Source organism: Lampetra planeri, chromosome 12 (genome assembly GCF_965212315.1).
Source record: "Lampetra planeri chromosome 12, kcLamPlan1.2.h2, whole genome shotgun sequence".
NCBI classification, from domain to species: domain Eukaryota; kingdom Metazoa; phylum Chordata; class Hyperoartia; order Petromyzontiformes; family Petromyzontidae; genus Lampetra; species Lampetra planeri.
This window is the reverse complement of record NC_136118.1, coordinates 13,721,094-13,741,802: the sequence shown is the minus strand read 5'-3', so window position 1 is coordinate 13,741,802 and position 20,709 is coordinate 13,721,094. Positions and strand designations below refer to the sequence as shown.

The window sequence follows — 20,709 nt, the reverse complement described above, 5'->3', positions numbered from 1 at the left end:
CTCCTCACTTGAATCCTAAAATCGAACTAACTGATGGTCTCTGTGCCTCAGGCACTTCCATCGATTTCACAAAACCCTCTGGGTGGATGAGTTTGTCTGCAAGTACCATTGGTATAATCCCGCAAACCTGCGAAGTTCTAAATGCGCTTTAATATGCTTCTGAGTCGGGTGGGAGGGGGGCATTTGTCCGCCACAAATCCTAACATCTTACTCCATCTCCTCGAGCTCACGGCCCTGAGCGCACACCATAAAAAAAAGTCGGAAGAGCTCCTGAACTTCACCTATTTGTTCATTACCTTAGCCGGTTAATGGTGCGATTGTGAAGCATCGGAAACAAGCGACGTTCAATTTACGGTGAGCTTCAACAGCAGTCGCGAGCGCGCGAGAGCGCGTCGGAGTGCAAGTGGAATCGTAGGCTGTATGCACGCATTTGATTAACTACCTGTCACCGGCTGTATTCAAATAAAAGTTTACACGGACGACTCAATTAGGTGACTTACTCTCGCTAATTGTGTCGCACTGGCGCTTTTCCAGAATCCCATGGCATACGTCCAGTCCAACGGCATTCCCGCTTGCATTGCTATGTTTAATAGAGCAATAAATCATTACTATTTACCAATCCTTTACCCATGCATGTAGCTACGCAGGAATATTTACCGCAAGGCGTACATATTATATTTCGGGATACTAGGCTATGTTTACAGACCAGTGTCAGAGTTCTGCAATAAGTCAAACTGCCCGATTGAGAGTGCGGAATCGCTCATCGCCATCGGTGGAAATTCCACGTCCCTATGGTAGAGACCTAATACATACACTGGGACAGACACTGCCGACTTCATACAAAGATATGCTCATTTTATCGTCACCGGAAACATCGCGGCTGGCCAAATCGTGGCTGAATCGACCGCACTCTCGCCGCAGGGCCACCCAACAAAACCGACTCGCACGGAGGAATCCACGGAGAAGAACCACATGAGTAAATATGAAGCCGTGCTCTTCACGGCTAATCTGTTTTGGCAGTGCAGAGTTCACGAGAGAGGCAACAACTTATTATATCGATCAGGGCATTGTCAACTATAAATATGGGAACTGGACAGTGACGGGTGTTTTTGAAGTGCGCTTTATAGTGAAGCCAACAAGCTGCTGCTCGCTTCCACGCAGAGGACGACTCAACGGGGATAAAATGTAGAAAAGAGCGCAGCGTGATGCGCGTGCCTCAAGCGTCATTCAATCACCATAGAGATCTATTTCACGAAAGATGATATATTCCCAGAGCCCTCTCTATGGAAGAGACCGCTTTTATGAATACCGATATTAGCGTGGCGCTGTGGCACGGCGCTCCGTTCGCCCTGCGTGGGCCGACAGGTTCGTCAACCCCACAGAGGTGGATAAAACGATCGCCGCTTTGTGGCGGCACAGTGTTTGCCCTATAAAGACGCAAATCAAACGCGGGTTCTGACCAGCGGCTCGGAGCTACCAGTGGAGATGAGTGGCACCCGACACTCAATTGCGCATGAGGATAGAACACTTTGAATTGAATTTGATTGCAGTAACCCTTGAGTCGCTGTTACGCGACAATCATCGCAGCAGAATTTAAACACAGATCACTTCTTTATAACGGGTTGCCATGGAGGTCACTTAAACCTGGAGCAATCGCTCTTCCTCGCACTGATGATAATGAGCTCCCGTTTGCATTAAAAAAAGTCCAACTTACTGATTGCTGAATAGCACGAGAAGAAAAAAATTGATTGATAAAATTTCTAAATACAGCGCGAGATAAAATCGAGATCGACTCTCGTTACCTCATTTAGGCGGAAAAAAAACGTTGAAATAAAATAAACATCCCGTAGAGTAAAATGTCAAAAATTAAACCTGCAGCGGGGTTAAATTTACAGGGGTGGCAGCCGCTTTGAAAAGAATTGCAAAACAATGAAATCTCAATAGCCTGAGAGAGAGGGCGGGGGAAAAATTGAGTTTTGGAAAAATGGTTACGCTTGGCGTGGCTCCAGTGGTTTCACATTTGAACACAGGTGGAGGGTGCGTTTTGACAATTTGCTTGGAAATGGATGTGCGCTGGGCCATGCAGCGGGGAGGGTAGGATGCTGATACAACAATATCCCCCCCCCCCCTGCAGAGCCAAGCACAACATAGCCCAGCACGCACGCAGGGCCCAGACCAGCAGTGCAGCGGTTAAAACCCTCAGCTCGCAGTCGTCCCTCTGGCATCGGTAAAAAGAGCACCACTTGCTGAGCCTTTCTTATGGGGAGACTGGTCCCCAGCGCCAGGGGAATGTGGAATGTGCGCCGCCGGTTTACGCCGCAAGCGAGTGGGAGGCCGAGGGTGAAGAAGCGAACCGAGCCAATGCCGTTGGTGCCTCCACACCTCGCCACCGCCCTCCCGTCCTTCTGCCAGATCCCGCAGCTGTTGTTGCAAAGTCGACAACACAACCACTGAAAATTACACATTTTATTTCGGGGGCGACCAGGGGAAAAGTGGTGGGATGAAGAAGGAGTTCCGATTTGGGTGCAAGTGGATGGGTGGGAGAAATTATGTAATGTGTCATTAGGAAGTACCCGTCTAGGGCAGAGAACACGGAGTATGCAGTGGATCTGCTGTGCACGGAGCCTTGCAAGAGGAGAGTTAACCAGAGAGAGCAGTGAAGGGAGAAGGGGTGACCCACCCACAGCCCGGAGGTTGTTTTTGGTTTCCCAAAGAGGCTTGGACACACTTCGGGTGCAGTGTACCAACAGAGCAGCAGAGTGAGGTCTGCTCTTACAGCCCTAAACCTTTGTCTTAGTGTAATGTGAGGATATATCCGGGTTGCTGATGGATCACACCTCGTCACGATGATTGGCTCTGCCGGTCCTGGCCCATAGCCAATGGGGGGAAGTCTAGGGGCGTGGCAATGACGTAATGGGAAGGTGACATCTGTAAGTAGAGGATTGGTTCTGCTGGCTTTAGCCACAGCCAATGGCGGGACGAGTCAGGGGCGTGGTCCCGGGAGCGTACGATGGAGTCTAGAAGATTCCATAGAGGTTAACCAGGATTGGTGGAAAGGTACCACGTGACCCGGGTATTAAAAAGGGGTGGAGACGAACAACACGTGGTCAGATCTGGAAGGAACGGAGGGTGAGGCCACGCTGGAGCGGGGTCCAGGCTGCCACGTGGCCACGCGTGTGTCTCTCTCTCTCTATCCCTCTCACGCTGTCCGTCAGCAGCGTGAAGGAGTGTTGTAAAAGAAAGACAAATAAAGACCGGATTCCAGAAGTCGCTTCCACGACCTTCATTACATTAGTGACCGACCTCTGGGTGCTTATGAAGATGAAAGCTGCACCGTTGCTCTTGGCAAAGAGTGATGCTTCGACCTGACTTTGCCTTGCCCTACATAGCACAGCTAACACAATTAAAAACTGTTAACAGCAAGCGCCGCTGAAGAACTGCTGACAGTGGTGGAACCATTACTGAAGCTGCGCAGGCACGCGAGAGCATCACCTCTTGCAGTGCCCAAACCAGAACCCAACTTCCATGCCCTAGCTAGACAGGCTGGCTTCCAACCCGAGTTCCATCTGTTCCCATATTCCTATGGAGAGGGCTTGTTTATCCCAAGGACAATCACCGATGATGTATACAAAGTGATATGCTTAACCGCAATAAAATTAAGCATGACCCCATGCTCAAATGAGCACATTGGAGGTACTAGCCTCTACTGGTGACCCTGAGCCAGCATTGGAAATTCCACATTTCTATGGCCGGAAACAGGTCCTTTCCTTGTTGTGAATTTATTTTTGAAATCCCACAAAAATATATACTAAATGTATCCAAGAACGTATTCATTTTAACATTTCCATATGCTGTTGGTTTTGTTCTACAGACATTTTTTTTCGGTGGAAATACCACAAACAGGGTTTGCCGATCTACGCAATTAGTCGCCAGTAAAATGTCAATCGCTCCGCGGGGGTTCACGGGCCACCTGCCGCTCGCTCGCATCCCACGCCGTTCCGGACATGGCCCACCGGCGGCCCGGCGATCGCTACGGCGCCGAGGAGCGTGGGGGGGGGCGGAGGGGGGCAAAGGCGAGCGGAGCCACAGGGCGGCCAACACGGCGCGTCGAGGGCCGCGCCGCCTCCCCCCTTCCCCCCCCCCCCCCCGCCCACCAACACCCTCCCACCCGCGGCCCCCCCGAGGCACGGCAGCCTCGCGAGGCCACGTCTGGACGCGTTTCAACGCCGCCGTTCACATCGACTTGCCGGCACGTATGCGCACCGCTATAGTCTCGCCCGGGAGGAAAGAAAAGACAGCGCGCCGCGTCGATTTGGTCTGAAGGCTTGGTGACACGCAACGCTGCTGCAGTGTTATCGGTCGCATGTCGTTTCGTCAATTATTTTTATTCAGTTTTTAAGAGTTTTCTGTGTTGCTTTTAACCCTCCCCCATGCCTCTATTTATCCAACGTGTTTATATTTGCATCGCCTCAATGGCTTCTCCGCTGGTAGCGAGACGTGCCTCAAGTCAGTGAAGGCGTCTCCAATGAGCATTGGACAGTTCTCATCTCTGTTTGGTGGCCCTCAAACACCTGTGAAAATTCCATATTCCCATGGTGGTGACCAGTTTCTCCATATGACAACTGGTAGCCACATGAAATTGCTTATTATGATGATGATAATGCTGTTGCTGATGAGAATGATGCAGCCCTATTCTGAATAATGCTGAAATTGCTTCCGCCAGTGATGACACATTTGCTGCCGCTGATCCTGCTATTACAAATCATGGTGAAGCCAGGGACGATGGTGATGGTGAGCATAATAATAATGGTGCTTGTACTGCTGCTGCTGGTGCGGCTGTTGAAGATAATGACGCTTAATTGCTGTTGGTGACGCTGCTCTTGCTGGTCGTGACGATGTTCTTGCTGCTGCCACTTGCCGTGCTGATGAGGATGATGAAGATAATCACGGAAAACAAGACAACGATGATAATGATGACGCTGAAACAAGTAGGAACATAACAATTCGCAACTTGTCACGATTTGAGGTCACCATTTAATTAAAGAGTCTATTTTTCTTCTTCTTTTTTCTTTCGGTAAAGGAATGTAGAAGGGAAGTAATAAAATAATAAAAAGATATTATTATTATATTATTATATTCTTTTATTTTATTATGTTTTATTTTTATTATTTTATTACTTCCCTTCTACGTGACTTTACCGAAAGAACCAAGAAGATGAATCCCTGCAGTCACGAAAGCTTTAAATCGAAATTTGAGTCTATTTTTACCACAACAGTAAGGTAAAAGTAGCACATCTAGTGGCCTTGGAGGTCACACGAACCAATTATACATAACAGGCACAAACAAAATAATTAATTGTGACGTGCGCGATTCGACGCACATATTATGAGCATGGCAATTGATTTAAACGTATTAATCAATGCATTGGTAAATCGCGATTAACAACGCTGCTGCTGAAACTAATGAGGAGGAAGGTGAGGATGAAAAACATCGACAGTTGCAGCTGCGATCCGAATGCACCGCTTACCCAGGCGCTTGCGCCACGCGTAAACCCCACGACGAGGAGGAGGAGGGGGAGGAGTGCAGGCACTTACCACGTTTTTGAGGTGCAGAACTTCCAGGACGTTGCTGAGCAGCTGCACGCAAGGCTCCAGCTCCTCCATCTTTTCCAGGTAGGACTTGAGCTGCTCCGTCATCATGGGCAGCAGCACGTCACGGCACTCTGCACACGGGGGGTGGCAGGGAGGGAGCGAGGCGCCGTCAACAACAACAACAACAGCAGCCGCCATTCGCCACTAAGTGGCGGTGACTTCACCACGGTGCATGTGCCACGCTATTGTGCACTTTAAGGGCACGTGAAGTGTCGAATTCCATGATTCTATGGTTAGGGCTAGTTAATCCAAAGGACAGGCCCTTTTGACGTCCCACAGTGTTACTCATTTTGTCAACCCCATCAAGGTTACGTGGTGACCATCCCCGAGCAGGATTTAAATCCGTTAACCTCGTGTTTATGAGTCGATTGCTACAACTAACAGATTCATACAATCGGTGCAGCAAACCACCTGCGAAAAAGTGTGCAGAGCATGTGGCTCTGAGCGTAATTGTGCGTCCCACCTTTGTGCAGAAACAGGTCTCTGTACACCATTTCAGTCATGCAGCAGAGCTTCTGCTTGGTCAGCCGCTCTTGCGGGATGTTCCTGATGAACTCCTGGAACAGGTGGCTGCAGGGTGAGAGAGACGGCCCAATGATGCGTCAATCTTGTAAGCGACAAATTACATAATTGCACCTCAGTTGGCCCACAGAAAGGTGTAAGGCAACCCCCCCCGGACCCCCCCCCCGCCTCCCCCGCTCCCCCCCCGCCCCCCCCCCCTGGAAGAGCCAGACATGGTGACAAAGACCAGTAGCCTCGTGCTTCAGAGGCAGCACCGCTGAGTCCCAGAGAGATCACTCTGTGCTCAAGATTGCCACTGCTGGGCTGTCGCTGAGAGATAACGGTACAGTGAGTAGGCTGCTGACCTATCTGTGCACATTTCTCATTGCTATCGCCCTAAAAGTGATCGCTGGATACGACGGTTCGATCTCGCGTGCATCAACGCTCATTGGCGGGTCAAACAACAGCAAAGCAGGACCCTCCAGAATGAGTCTGAAGACGCACAGAGTGTTCCGTTGGTGTCTCACTGCTAAAATTTAACATGTGGTAGTATTCATGTGCACTGATGAATCTGAGCCAGTGGTGTAAATTCCACTTTCCTAAGACGAGGACGAGTATTTCCAAATGATAATCACTGCCGACTCCTTCAAAATTGGCACTCATTTTAGATACGCCCAGGAGAAGGGGTGAGAGACTAAGACAACGACGACCAATGAAACGTAGACTTTGTGACCTTCCAATTGTGAGCCAAGGACTCAATACCACAATGCCAGCGGCACGGCGGTAGCACAGAGGAATGACGAAGCTGCAGCGGTGGTGACAATGAAGGGAAAAGTCAATGCATTCTACGGCAACCTCATGAGGATCCCCACAAAGAGAACACAGCAAAGAGTCATTTGAAAACTTCAATAATGGCAATAGCAAATACCACGAACAAAGCATCACCACAGATGTCAGACTGTTATGCGATCATTGTCTCTTATTGTGTTAACAAAAATATAAAACACAAATCTCATACGCCACTGTTCAGCTGACCCTTCAAAATGTGCGCGGATTGCCGCCAATAATTCCCCAGATGATTGCGGCCGTGTTGTGGCTCTGGCTAACTTCATGGGAGGCATTGTAATCTGTATTTGTGTGTGTTCACCGTGTCTGATATTGATTGTATAAATGCGTACTCTATAAGTTACAGAATTCAATCATTTAAATGAGTGTGTGGTGGGTGGGGAGCGGTGGCATAGCGGTTAGCGCTACGCCGCACTACGAACCCGGCATCCCGAGTTCGATTCCCACTCATGGCCAACACCAGTGACAATTATCTGAACTGGTCCTGGGCCTGCCCTAGGTCGACTCAGCCTCAAATAAGCACCTGGTATGGTTAGTAAATATCGCCACTGGGGAGACAACGGCTGCCGGGCGTGGTGCTGGCCACCCAGCCCGTCGTGTGCCGGGCCGGCCTTCATAGGTGATCGCTAACAGCACTTGCCCCAACAGTCTGTTACAGACTATACGGGGGATCTTTGTCTTGTTTGCTACGTATGTGACAATTAGCACGGTGGACACCCTTTCAAGTGTTCGAGTAGATTTTGTCGAACCAGGTGGTGACGACTCAAGAGACCAGGATGAGTCTCATTTGCAAGACTGACCCTGGGCTTGCCACAAAGGTAAATCGAACAAAACGAATGACAGCAATGATGGAGAGCAATCAGAACAAATAAAAACAAAATGAGATCTTGCATCTCAAGAGATTATCCAGGTGTACAATTTAAATAGAATCAATATCATTATCATCCCACACCCACGAAGTCTAGGGCTGTAGAAACGGCCAAGCCATGTGGGCTTCAGTGCACGCAATATCTGTAAAGGTGCATGTAGAATATGTGAGAAAGTGTGTATACTGGGAAGAGCTGACACAATGGTAAGTGCACTACCATGTCAGTGACTCAAGGTCGATTCCAGGTCACGTGATGCAAGCCCCCATTGGACAACGGCAAATGACTTTGTCCTAGGCATCCCCATGTGTGACTGAGCTTCATATGACGACCTTCTCCAGCAAGTCACACGTGTCAGTACCGGGGAGACTCGTGCGGGCCACAGCAGCTATTTGTGCTATTCTGCTGGCCTTCAGAGGCGCTCACTAACAGCACTTACTCAGAGCAGTCTTTCTGTGTGTGGGGCACAGTTGTGCAAAGGTTAATGCACTGCATTACAAGCCCGTGACCTGGGTTGGATTCCGATTTATAATGTGCCAGGCTTGGGAAATGCTTGCTACAGAATTTGCCCACTTTGGTCTGTTCAGCAAAATATAAACCTTTGGCTTGGTTTCTATTTAAGCGCACACACACGCATGCCTGCGCAGGCAACCAGCAATGTTGGTTGGTAACCCATGAACTGTGGCGTCAGAGCAGCCACTCAATACACTGCCAGATAATGCACTCTCCTCACTGCTCAATAGGCACTTTCCACGTTAGCAGCCCGAATTTATCTGAATCACATTACAATTGATCGGGTGGACCCGCTCTGGAATTGGCTTGAATGGCCAATGAACCGATCCATTAATAGATAATGAACGCGAATTATCCAACACACAATTCAGCGCCATTAATTGCTCCGAGCCGCTGGGGTGCGCCTTGCGCGGGGAGCCCCGAGTTGGGCGACCGGCTCACAAAGTAACCATCACAATCTTCTGACACCAAAAGCAGATGTTTTCCCGGTGGCTCAAGGATTTTTTAACTAACTGGCAGCGCACGGTCAAACGGGGCCGGATGTCTTGGCCAAGCGGTGGTGCGCTCGCCGCTTGTTGCAGAGATCCGTGGCTCGAATGAGCGGCTGATTGATTGAGATGTCAAAGGTCTCCACCCCCCACCTGCCCCCTCCCTCCACCCAGAATCCACCCATCACAGGTCGGCAACACTTCCGAATTTCACTTTAACAGATTCACGCAGTAGATAAGCGCCGCGAGATTGCATTGTCGACGGATTTCCAGTAAATGACGTTGATTAATCGAAGCGGCGCACCTGAGCTCCGTCAGATGAAACACACCGCGGACGTCGCGCACGATCAGAGGCAGATACTTCATGGCGGCTCCCTGCGAGACACACGCGGGGCACGGGACACAAGCAGTCAGGTGTGGCAGGAGAACAAATCAAACATACACACGTTCGTATATCGCACACGTCCAGTGGCGAGTGTAGTGAGCTTGACCACCCAATGGTGAGTGTAGTGAGCTTGAGGGTAGTGAGCTTGACTCAAGTCACAAGGTCAAGAGTTCAAATCCCAGTCGGGGGGCGGAGCGTGCTGAGCAATTCAGACCAACATCCGCATGGGGTAGTGAAACTGACGACCACTGTGTGGGAGGTCAACAGCAATTGAACGAAAGCCCAGCCCCCCAACCGTAGACATGCTGGGACTTCCACCACTGGCCAGGAGCCACCGATGGAGATGGGAGCCCCACTGCCGAACAATCGAGAAGGGACGCACTTAGACTTGACTACAGCGATCAGCAGCAGGTGCACGCTCAGCAGGCAGCAAACGGAGCTAGAAATCCCACCGTGTGGAATGCTAGGGGTGGTGGACGGACGCACGTCTGTATGTTGAACTTCTATATAATCGTACCGAGCCAACCGTGATAATCGGTTGTGCGGGGCGGGGAAAGGACAACAAACTTAAGGTGCAGGTTGTGAGATTTCCAAAACCTGCTGAGCTGAAAAAGTGGCCAGGAGGAGATGGCCGGACTTTTATTCGGATTGGTTTTAATCAAAGTATTTCACGCACACAATAATCTTCAGGTAGAACATCTCGTTTGGGAGGGTGTCCCAGGGTATCGACCGACGTCGCACGCAGCAAACACGTGACGTGCACACGCAATTTATTTTTTTAAGCGGAGCGTGTAGGTTCGTGGTCTACACTTGGGGGGGGGGGGGGGGGTGGATGGGCCGTTATTCGGCGAGGGGTACATTCACTGGTAACTAAAATACAAACACATGGTGTGAAGGTCATCCCGTAGCGTTCAAGTTCGGGAGGCATAACCTTAGCAGGCACTGGTGCGCCAGGGTCTCACCGTGGATAAGTGTATGATCAGCATGCAGCGCTGTACGCAAACCTCCCCAGTCCATCACCCGTGATATTGCTGTTCAATGAAAAGCCCTGTTGGCTTCCATTACTGCCGCCGTGCAAGCCCAACTCCAGAGTGATGTTTTATTAACGATATGTAAATGTACACACACACAGAGCGGTGTCCCGCCTGTCGGTCAGAGGGGGCGGTCGGGCGCTACGGGAGGGCGGGAAGCAGAACGTGAGCGTTGGTGTTTATTTATTTCATTGAGAATTTGCATTGCCTTATTACGAAGGCCGGGGTTAGTCTCCTATCCCGAGCAATTACTTTCATTTCCTGAAGCGGCGGCCACCGCGCAGAGCGCTTTGCGAAAGCCGGGCAGGGCAAATTAACGGACGCGTGCGCACATTTCCACAAAACTTTGCTGCGGGAGCAACGTCCTCGGTGATTGCTGCCTGCACTTCGGGTCTGCTTAGTCAGGAGGCCGAGTTGTCCTTGGCAAAAGACGGCGGCAATAATGTACTACGGAGTTGATGAATGCTTGCACATCGCTATGTGTGCACACCTGTTCCGAGTAAACAATCAACCCAAGCCCCATTTGGAGATGTGTTTACTCGGAAATTGCGAGTCGTTTAAGTTTGAAAATGGGATTTAGCAAAACCCACATGTGAAACCTTGCACGCGCTCTGCACGGAGTCGAATGACGCGGAGTCCAAATCTCAGTTGAGCGTCTACTCACCCTCGTATCTCTTCGGGGTCAATGCATTCGGTACTGCTTCGAGAGACTAGCCCCCTACCATAGTAACGTGGAACTTCCCATGACCGGCTCACGATCACCAATGTATTTAATTGCCACCCAAAAGCTTGGGTGCCCAAGGAGACACTTTGACTTAGTGGAGACGCTAATCCGGTGAAACAACACCTCTCTTTCATGGTCAAAGGAGACACGGAATAATAATCTGCAAGTTTCTCTGGTATCGCGACACAAACATACGCAATCATAAATTTTATATGTGTCGCATATACACGATTTTAATGCGTATGCAACTTGAAATGTGACATGGGGTGTGATTAAACATTTTGCATTTTTATTGGATCGAGCCAGGGGCATTTTTTTTTCATCAACAAATCCGCCAATACATGGGAATTCTAATTTCCTTCAAAAAAAGTACAGCATACAGAATTTAAAACGGTTATGTAAAATACTTACTTTTATTATTCATACGTACACGGTGTTTACAAATATTCAAGTGAACTGCTTATATTCTCGTGATCAAAAGCCTGAAGTGTTGATTATATTTCATGTCTTTGTCAAAAAAAAAATTTGTTTGAGAAGTATAAAAGCAGCAACACTCCGGAGCTTAATATTCATTTTGACAACCCTCATCACTTTTTATGCTTTTCACTCCACACAGCTACGACGAACAAACCTTCAAACGATTGCAATACCTGTTATTACCGTGACTAGGAATGACTCCGTCTTCGAGAACCAAATTAGAGTGCGCTAGCTTGAGACAAATTCCTGAGCAGTGACGGCTGCATAATCAGTGTAATAATTCCGCTCGAGGGCGCAGCATTTACCAAGAGCCAGCCTCGCGCTCGCACTAACAGCGCGCTTTGGTAATGCACCGCGGCGCCGCCAATAGGAGGGCGGATATCGATAGAAAGAACTTGACAAAGCTCCGTTGATATTGTCCATGTTTTACGGCCAGTAACTGGAAGGCAATACGGCCCAAATGAAACGAAATTGCTCGCATTGTACGTTTCCATCTCCCCCGTATATTAGAGGAGAGCCAAGCCATTCAACGTGAAATTGGTAAGTTTATCAGACAACTTTCCAGGAGCACGGTGTAAAAAAAGCAACTTTTGCGACTTGGCAAACTGCCGGCTGGAAGATCTTGAAACAAGCGAGCGGCAGCGGCGAGTGCGAGGTCCGCGAGGGAGCAAGCACATCTCGCCATCGCGGCGCCCCATTGTGGCGAGATGTTAACTACCTCGCCTGGTATGCAGGAAGTCGTGGGTTCAATCCCACCCTGACGCCTGCAGCTGTATATTCGGAGTTTGCATGTTCTCACCGTGAGCACGTGGTTTTTTCTCCGGCTATTTCGGTTTTTTCCTCCACATTTAGAAACACGCGTTTAGAGTATTTGGTGGCTATACATTTCCACGTGATAAGCCACTTCGCTGAGCTATCATTTATGGCCAGGTCGCTTCTGAAAAAGAGCTTTATAGCTCAGTGGGCCTTACCTGATGAAAAAAACATATAGTTGAATAATTGAAAAATAGAGTACTGCCAGTCTAAGCCATTTGATCTGATATTTTGGGCTCATTGCAAACACGAGCAAGTATACATTCAGAGGTTGTCTCCCATCCTGAAAGTCTGCGAAAAGCAGTCGACTTTAAGGGTTTCAGCCCGACCAGTGACAGCAGTGGCAGCAAAAGAATCCTTCAAATTAATTTGTGCCTTGCACCCGACAAGGCGACGGCGAGGAAGCAGGTAATGTGTGCGGCAGAAGGCTTTCCTCTCTCTCATGTCGTAGCAACGAGTACAATGAAGGCAATGTTTGGGGGGAACGTCAAGATGTATACGGCAGATACCAGCGGCAACGTTTTACTGCCAAAGGATACAAATAACACGTTGTGAATTTGCAGTCGATTCTTTGAAGTCCATCAAACCGAGTTGCGCTACAGTTCAGTGCCTGATGGAAGCGTTGACCTTACTGATCATCCTCAGTATGAAGCGCCTTAATGGAAAATGACAGTGGCTCTGCTGTGGGCCAAACTGGTCCCCCGCAATAAGAACGTGGAATTTCCACCGCTTGCTCAGGGCTTCTGGGAAAGATGAGGACTGTCTGACGTTCACTTGACCAGGGAAACCCGTGCGTGGGGTTTTTTTCTTCAGGTGAGAGCCGAGTATGACGATTTGTTCCTTCTTTACTGCTGGCTCTACTTGCCAGTCAACGCTGCTGTGGTGTTGTGCGCTCCATGCATAAAGCATTCATGCCACGCAAACATTTTCTCTCGAGATGTGACAGTATTGGGTTGGCTTCGTGTCACACCGACTGTAACAGTGCAATATTTCAAAACTTTTTTTGTCCGCGCATTTTTTGACTGGGACACCGGGTCCATAGACGTCGCAGTTGAATATAAACGCCATGCGTGAGAAGTCTCCACATTCTGCCAGCAATAACCCCCCTACTTGTGACTGTATGATGAGGAAGGAAACTAAAAACTGTTCCAGTTCAACTGGCTCTTCCCTTTAACTAGTGACAACCACTCTTCTTCACTTCCTCGGAAGAACAATTTTGTTAACCTCTCCATAGCTTGTGCAACCTCACGATAGCTTATTCGTAAAACCAATATTGTCAATGCATTCATTTGTTTGTCCTGGAGCCCAAAAACAAGCCTTGCGATGGCACGGCATTGTGAATGGAGTGTGTGTCATTAAAGGAGATGAACAGCCTTTTAAGATCCTCAATCCTTTATAATCCACAGGAAAACAAGTGGCCCCTTCGAGCTCATTAAAACGCTTCTCTGGCAACATCCGACATAAACAAGAAACTCAAAATCAAGGTCCACAATTCTGTCATTATCATCAGCTGCTGGATGAACGCCTCTCCAAGCCGTCAACCTCTCGAATGGTCTTACAATGTAACGATCCATCCATCTCCCACACGCGAGCCGAACTCATTGCTCCATCTCCGCAGTGGTCATCCTCTTTGGGGCGGTCCTCTCCTTTGGCTACCGCTCTGCCTTTAATCTCCACCATCGGACATCACCCCTTCTAATGATGTGTGTCCTGCCCAAGCCCACTGATTTTCTTAACGATCAATACGATGTCTCTGATCCACGTGTCCCTCTTTCTGTCTCTCAATGCTGTTCCAAGAATGCACACTCTCTCTGCTTCTTTCGGCACCTTTCAGATGTTGTTCCATATTCTGTCGGTGTCCTTATTTCTCAATCCATACGTCGTGAGCGGAAACATCGTACAAAGATTAAAGGCGCTGTCACGAGCTTCCCAAAGTCAGTTTAACACGTAGGCTTTCACGAGCAATATTATCCATAATATCGTTGTATCGTCAATCCCGCCAACACCCGGCACAGCCAATTAGCAAGGCTTGTCACGTTAAAAAAGAAAACTGCCAATGAGTTACCACTTCAGCACAACGGTGTGTTGGGAGAGTAAACCCACAACATTTACAATTCGAGTACCGTGACGTTTCGCTGGTGATTACAACAACAACAACCAGCGTCATCAGGCGGTTAGCCAGAATTGTGAAGAGCAGGATCGCTAAAGTCTCTCCCGGTCAGCCGTCGCTGGCCTGAGCAGGGAACTGCAAATGGTGACGAGCACGGCGGCCATGGGGATGTTACGCGTGTATTAACTCGATGGCTATGTAAACAGAGAAATATTGCACGAGCCGAGTTCCCCGAGGGCTGGGAACTGGAATGGTGTTCCAGTGTCTACATTCAGAGCATGTCGGTGGCCACCGTGTGAATAAACGGAATTATTAGGCACATTAGTTTGTCGCGTTTCGTTACAAGGTCCCGATATCAAAATGAATAAATGATAGGGGAGCAAGAGCAGGTTGGCGTGCTCTTGGCAAAAACACATTTCTCTACCTCTACATAATTTATCTGACATGTGGTCAATGTCACATTTGAAATTGGAAGGTCGCAATTTTAAATCCCAGTTGGCGTTCGTCTGAATCCACATGCCTCCAAAATTGTAAAAACCAAGCCCGACTCTTTGACAAGCCAACCTTGGTTGCAAGAGAGAGAGAGCGGTCCTTGCAATATCAATGTGGAATTTACACCACTGGCGTAATATGCCTCCAACAGAGACGCCCACAGCCCCCTGTTTGTTTGAGCACAAAGACACTCTGACCTTTTGATTTTTATTATTCGAATGCCCATTATATTTCCTCCACTCGGGAGTAATACGTGCGACAGGGAGTAATTACGTGTCGAGCAATTACCAGCATCCACCAAGCTTCATGCGCATCCCAACGTCGAACAATTGCATGGTCCTCAGTGGAGAGACAATATCTTGACTGAGACAACCCTCTCATTGGCTGTGCAAGTGAATGCTTCCCTGCGCACCCACCTGCCGATGATTTGAACGTTTATTCTCCATGTGAAAATTAAAAACAGTAAACTGTGAGCGGACACGTTTGGCTCCCGAACGCAGCCAGCGGGAGGTTTGGCACTGCCTTGCAGTGGCGCTGGAACCTAAGGGAACCACGTGGCACGCTTTGCGAGCATACACGATGGGGGGATGCTGCTGCGCAATAACCCAAACAAAACACTTGGGACACTTCACATCAAAGCATCTCTCTGCTCAACAAAGCCATGGGAGCAATGCGGATCTCAACTGACAGTCCTGAGCCCGAACATTCGATATTCCTACGTCAATGGCCGGTTTCCCGAGGAGACAACTACTGTGGACTTACTACAAAGTGGTATTTAATTTAGATACCAGAGGGAGATAATGGGTCAAGCTAACTCCACTGGGAAATGATTCCATGACCCTGTGATTGCCAGCGGGGCGTTCTTCCGCAACACCCCCGACCGGTACCGCTGACGTGTCTAAAAGTGCAGTGATATGACACCCAAGGGGTTTCGCCGCCACTTCTGCTCATCTGCCGGCACAGCGACATGTTCCTACGGAGTGCGGATTAATGCGTGCCATGTTTCAAACATCGACGGATATCGAACCGGGCTGTCACTCAAAGCAAGGAGGCAGCGATTAGAACAAGGGCATCACCTGCACGAGCAGCGTGGAGTCCTGGGTATTGCGCATCATGTTGTTGATAGATTTGAAGAGCTCGCGCAGGGAGTCCTCAAACTCCTCCCTGTCTTTGTCTTCGTAGAGCCTGGGTGATCAGACACACACACACACGCGCCGTGAGCCCAGGCACCTGATTAGCACGGTTGGCTACGTACGGTATGAAAGAAGTTCAAAATACATACTTACAACAAACACGTGCACATGAGTGGCAATGCTTTACTCAAGCAAAAAAATATACAGACTTGATTGTGAGGCTGTATTTGTCCACGTGTGTATCTGTGTGTGTGTACATGTCTATGTGTTTAGGGGAGTGGTAAATATAGCGGTTAGCACGCTGCGCTACGAACCTGGCAACGCGAATTCGATTCACGCTCACGGAAAACATAAAGTGGCGATTATCTGAACTGGTCCTGGGCTTTCCCGAGGTCGACTTCGCCCCACAGGAGTACCTGGTGCGGCGTGTAAACATCGCCACTAGGGAGACAAAGGCAGCCGGGCATAATTTTGGCCACTTTCTCCCTTGTGTGCCATTGTGGCCTTCATAGGTGCTCACCAACAACATTTGCCCCAAAAGTCTGTGAAGGCTACACGGGGGATCTTTGTCTTTGTTTGTGTAAGGAACTCAGGAGGTCTGGTTGATTCCTATTACCATGAGGGGTGGACAGTCCTCAATTTGTGGCAGGACCACAAACATCAGGGAGTGCCTCTCCTTCAAAATTAAATAATGGAGGGGGCCTGGGAGTGTTGCGGTAACGTGCGGGAGGTTTCGAGTCCCAGGCTGTTGTACCCTTGCCTTTCCATACACAGGGAGACATGAACGCTGGTCGTGGTTGCAAATGCCCCCACCAAAGGAGGACATCCATGAAGAGGCACGGGCAAATGCTGATGAGTAAGATGCCTTTGATTACATCTCCCGGGTGTTTGCTAAAATGGCCCACCAGGAGAGTAATCTTTTTGGGTGACTTTAAAGCCTGAGTCGGTCAAGATGCTAGCACTTGGGCATGGGAGACTGGAAAACATGGACCAGATGAGCTCACCACTAACAGCAATAGACTTCTAGATTGTGGTGCAGCTCATGGGCTTGTAATGAGCAATATGCTGATCTATCACTGGCCCGTGGACATATCACCACCTTTGACGCACCAAAGATCCAAGCAAGAACTTCTGCTTGACTACATAAATGTTCATGCCCCTTTAACATCTGGACCGACTGTGGAGCTAATCTGTTCACTTACTCTGGTCTTGTCCTCTGTCAGATGTATTTGCAATTCTTCCACTCTGCGGATAGGCATCTACTATGGAACCCATGCAATTCAACAAAAAAGCCCGGTCTCCACCGAGCTTGGCCTGTCGTATGGACTCCTGTGAGCGAGCCTTCAACAATTCACCCGGCTTCCAAGTGCACGCGTTTCGCGCACTATGCTATGATCCCAGTCACCGAGGATCGACTTTCAGTAATGTACAATATCGGCATGAGGTTTATGAAAGTGGAATATGCTTCTTCTGGATCAAACCAGCCTAAAACGAGTCCCTTGAGTGGCGTGTAAACGTTAGCTCTGGTAAGATAATGGAATTCCAGAGAGATGCTGGCAACACCCCACTTTGTGGCTATACTGACCTGAACAGACACTTGCTAACAGCACTTGATGCTATGGTGCATATAAGGTGAAATTGTAGAAATGTGTCCTTGTGCATGGGTCTTACAAACGTAATCATGCTCTTTATGGCTCGGGTTACATTCTAAATCACCCACAGCAAATACAAATGAGCTTGTGAACCCTAGCCCGCACCTTCTTTTGATCAACTTAAACTAAAATAAGTACTTAGGGTGTCAAAAGCAATACGGAGCAGGTATGGGCGAATGGGCTAGGGCGCTGGGTGTCATGCCGGCCTTAACAGCACCCACCCAAAAATCTATACGGCTAAGCGGGCCGCTGGGTTCATCGTCTTTGTGCGCACGCTTACGCAGTGACAAACAAAGGATATTCCAGTGTCCCGAAACACAGCGACAAAGGTGGATGCACGAGCCGACACGAAACGCAACCAGACAAATGAGCGCGCCTCGCGTTTGGTAGCCGAAGCGCGCGCATCAGCACGAGGAGGCGATAAAAACCCCCGCGAAATAAAAATAAAACATCTGAAACTAGCCAATCCATTCCCTCTACAACCAGGAAAAATAACACCCACAAGTCCCTGCTAACATCATACCAGAAAGTATTCAGGAGTAATTTCCCTTAATTGCATACAATCAATGAGATGGAAGGGTGAGGAACAAGTCCATCAATACCGGGCCCCAAGCACCTGCCACCTGCAGCATGCTAATGCTGCCAGCACTCTGCCGCCGTTGCTGATGCGCATGGCTCGCGTGCGTCAAACAGCAGCAGCAGAATTTAGCGCAGCGCACGGCCGCTAACTAACGCAGCAGCAGCAGCAGCAACATCCTCGTGTTGAGCAGGGGTAGGGTGGGACGAGTGACCAGGGTCAAGGGCAGTTCGAGGAAGTCAAGATAAAATCCATGACTTTCCGAGATTTTATTTGGCAAAATTTGGTTGTGAGAATTGTTCTTTAACTCGTGAGCAGAAACATGAGCAACTGGCACGTTTTAAAATGTTTGTACGCCACGTCATAATTTTATTTGTTTGGCTCTGTGGGGGAGATGTTTTCCGTACTTGGGCAGTGTGCTAATGACAAGCTCTGGTTTATCAGCTGCCGTAATGCTGTGTGGAATCTACCTTGCCTGTCGCTCCATACAAAGCTCTGGGTCTTCTCGGCCACAGCTATGCCCTCCCTTCTCTACGCTTTCGAAACGTGGAGCTGTCCAAAGGAACATCTGCGCCAGTTTGAAACATTCAGGCTAGCCTGCCTACGATGCATACTGGGTTTAACCAGGCTGGAATGTTTGAGGAGTTCACATATCCTTGAAAGATCTGGACACTGTCCCATCGCTGAGCCTCCGTCTGCTCGTAGTGCACTGTACACGTTACATTGCACTGTACGTGTACCGAGTGGACCAGGTCAGACATTATTTTTCAAGTCTATTCACGCAACCACTGGTGGTGGAAATTCCACATTACTATTAAGGGGCTCTGTATCCTCAAATTCCCACAAAGCGGTACTCATCTCCATGACCCCAGGTAAAAGTCGGGCTGAGTTCACTCCTGATTTGGATTTAATTCCACTTAGTCTCACAAATTGCAGCACTCATCAGCATTGCCAGCCGTGAATGTTTTTGAAGGTGTTAATGAAATTCATCACATCCGCTAACTTAAGCCGTAGTTTCACACAAATAGAGCAGTGGTAGCACTCCCGATTTTACTTTTCAATTATTTGATGTTACAAAACGTACATTGCTTTTAAGAGGGTTTCGGCGGTGTCGATGTTAGTTTGAGTTATATAAACATTTGCATTTCATCTCTTGCACATTTATGTTTGGCCTTGGTGACGCTGCTGCAATCATTCCGCTTCTTTGCTCACTTATTTTAGCAAGGACTCCTCCGAGAGAGACAGATGGTTTCAGTGAAATCCAAGCTGGTAAAATAATATGAATGATTACCTTATTTCCTTTAACCACAAAAGCATGGCTTTAGCGCAAGACTCGAGAAGGAGAGTTACATATTGGGATGTCTCACTGATTCCATTTGGGGTCATGTTGCAGGCGTGAAGATGCCAGGACAAAAATCCGAGTGTAGTATCAGTCGAAGATCGTGACTTAGATAACCAGATAGGATCTTAGGTGTGACCTGAGCAAACCCATTGCATTAGAGGAGATATTACAAACAAAAAAAACAGCCAAGGCAACTTAGCATTCTATTTGCCATACAGCCTTGAACAAAAACCTCGTGAGAATTACTGATTGACTTTGTATATTTATGACCAATGCAGTCATTTGATTAACATTTTATCATCTGCCCTACACCCACATTAAAGGCTTTTATACATGAACACAATTCGACGTGAAAGTGCAGGCTATTCTCTTCATCAGATTATTTTTTTACTGCAAAGGAAATAAATGCATGTTCTTCCCAAGGGTAGTGTCACTAATGCATATCATTCACTCCACTCAAATGTTTTTTTTAACATCCATAGAGGACATTACACGGCATTTGCCATTCGGTGACCTACTTTGGTGTTTTGGCGACATACCAGCCACAGCCTATAGACATCTCCCTCGACCAGTAACATCCTGGGACACCTGGACCCCCCAATAAGGCCTAAAAAACACATATTTGCAGGACTACCCTCAACTTTCCAGTGTACCTTTGGCATCTGGATATAATGACAGATATGATTTACACATCAATGGAAAGTTTAACATAAATTATAGATACACAATCCTGTGTTAGACAAGAGCCAACCAATGTGGTATAATAGACCTGGTGTTTTACAATACACCAGATTGATTGTCCTTCGTGAAAGTGAATAAAAAAAACAACGGTTATTTCTGGGGAAACGTGCTTCAATGCGTTTCATTATTTAGTTATGAATGACACGAAGAATCTCAAACCCATCGTCCCCTTTGGGGTCGACAACTACGAGAACGGGTCTCTCGTTGTGGGGGACGAAGAATGGACACCGCTCGGAAGGACCCTGGGGTGCCAACAGAGAAGAGGCACCGCCACGGTGGGCACTGGAGCAGCAGCAGCAGGGAGACGGTGCCCTGCGAGAGGCGGATTTCGCACCCCGGTTACAAGCTTGCTTCTAATTCCATACGA

The 20,709-nt window shown here is 48.5% G+C and overlaps 1 protein-coding gene across 2 annotated transcripts in view; it reads right to left on the bottom strand.

Moving 5' to 3' along the window:
- LOC144721730 (dedicator of cytokinesis protein 1-like) overlaps window positions 1–20,709 on the bottom strand; it is a 311,613-nt gene that overhangs the window by 204,259 nt on the left and 86,645 nt on the right. For both annotated transcript variants that reach the window (XM_078599607.1, XM_078599608.1), the window contains exons 23-26: window positions 15,974–16,082; window positions 9,170–9,240; window positions 6,115–6,221; window positions 5,595–5,722 (exon numbers count right to left, since the gene is read on the bottom strand). In XM_078599607.1, the coding sequence (XP_078455733.1) occupies window positions 5,595–5,722; window positions 6,115–6,221; window positions 9,170–9,240; window positions 15,974–16,082 (415 nt within the window). The remainder of the gene's footprint in view (window positions 1–5,594; window positions 5,723–6,114; window positions 6,222–9,169; window positions 9,241–15,973; window positions 16,083–20,709) is intronic.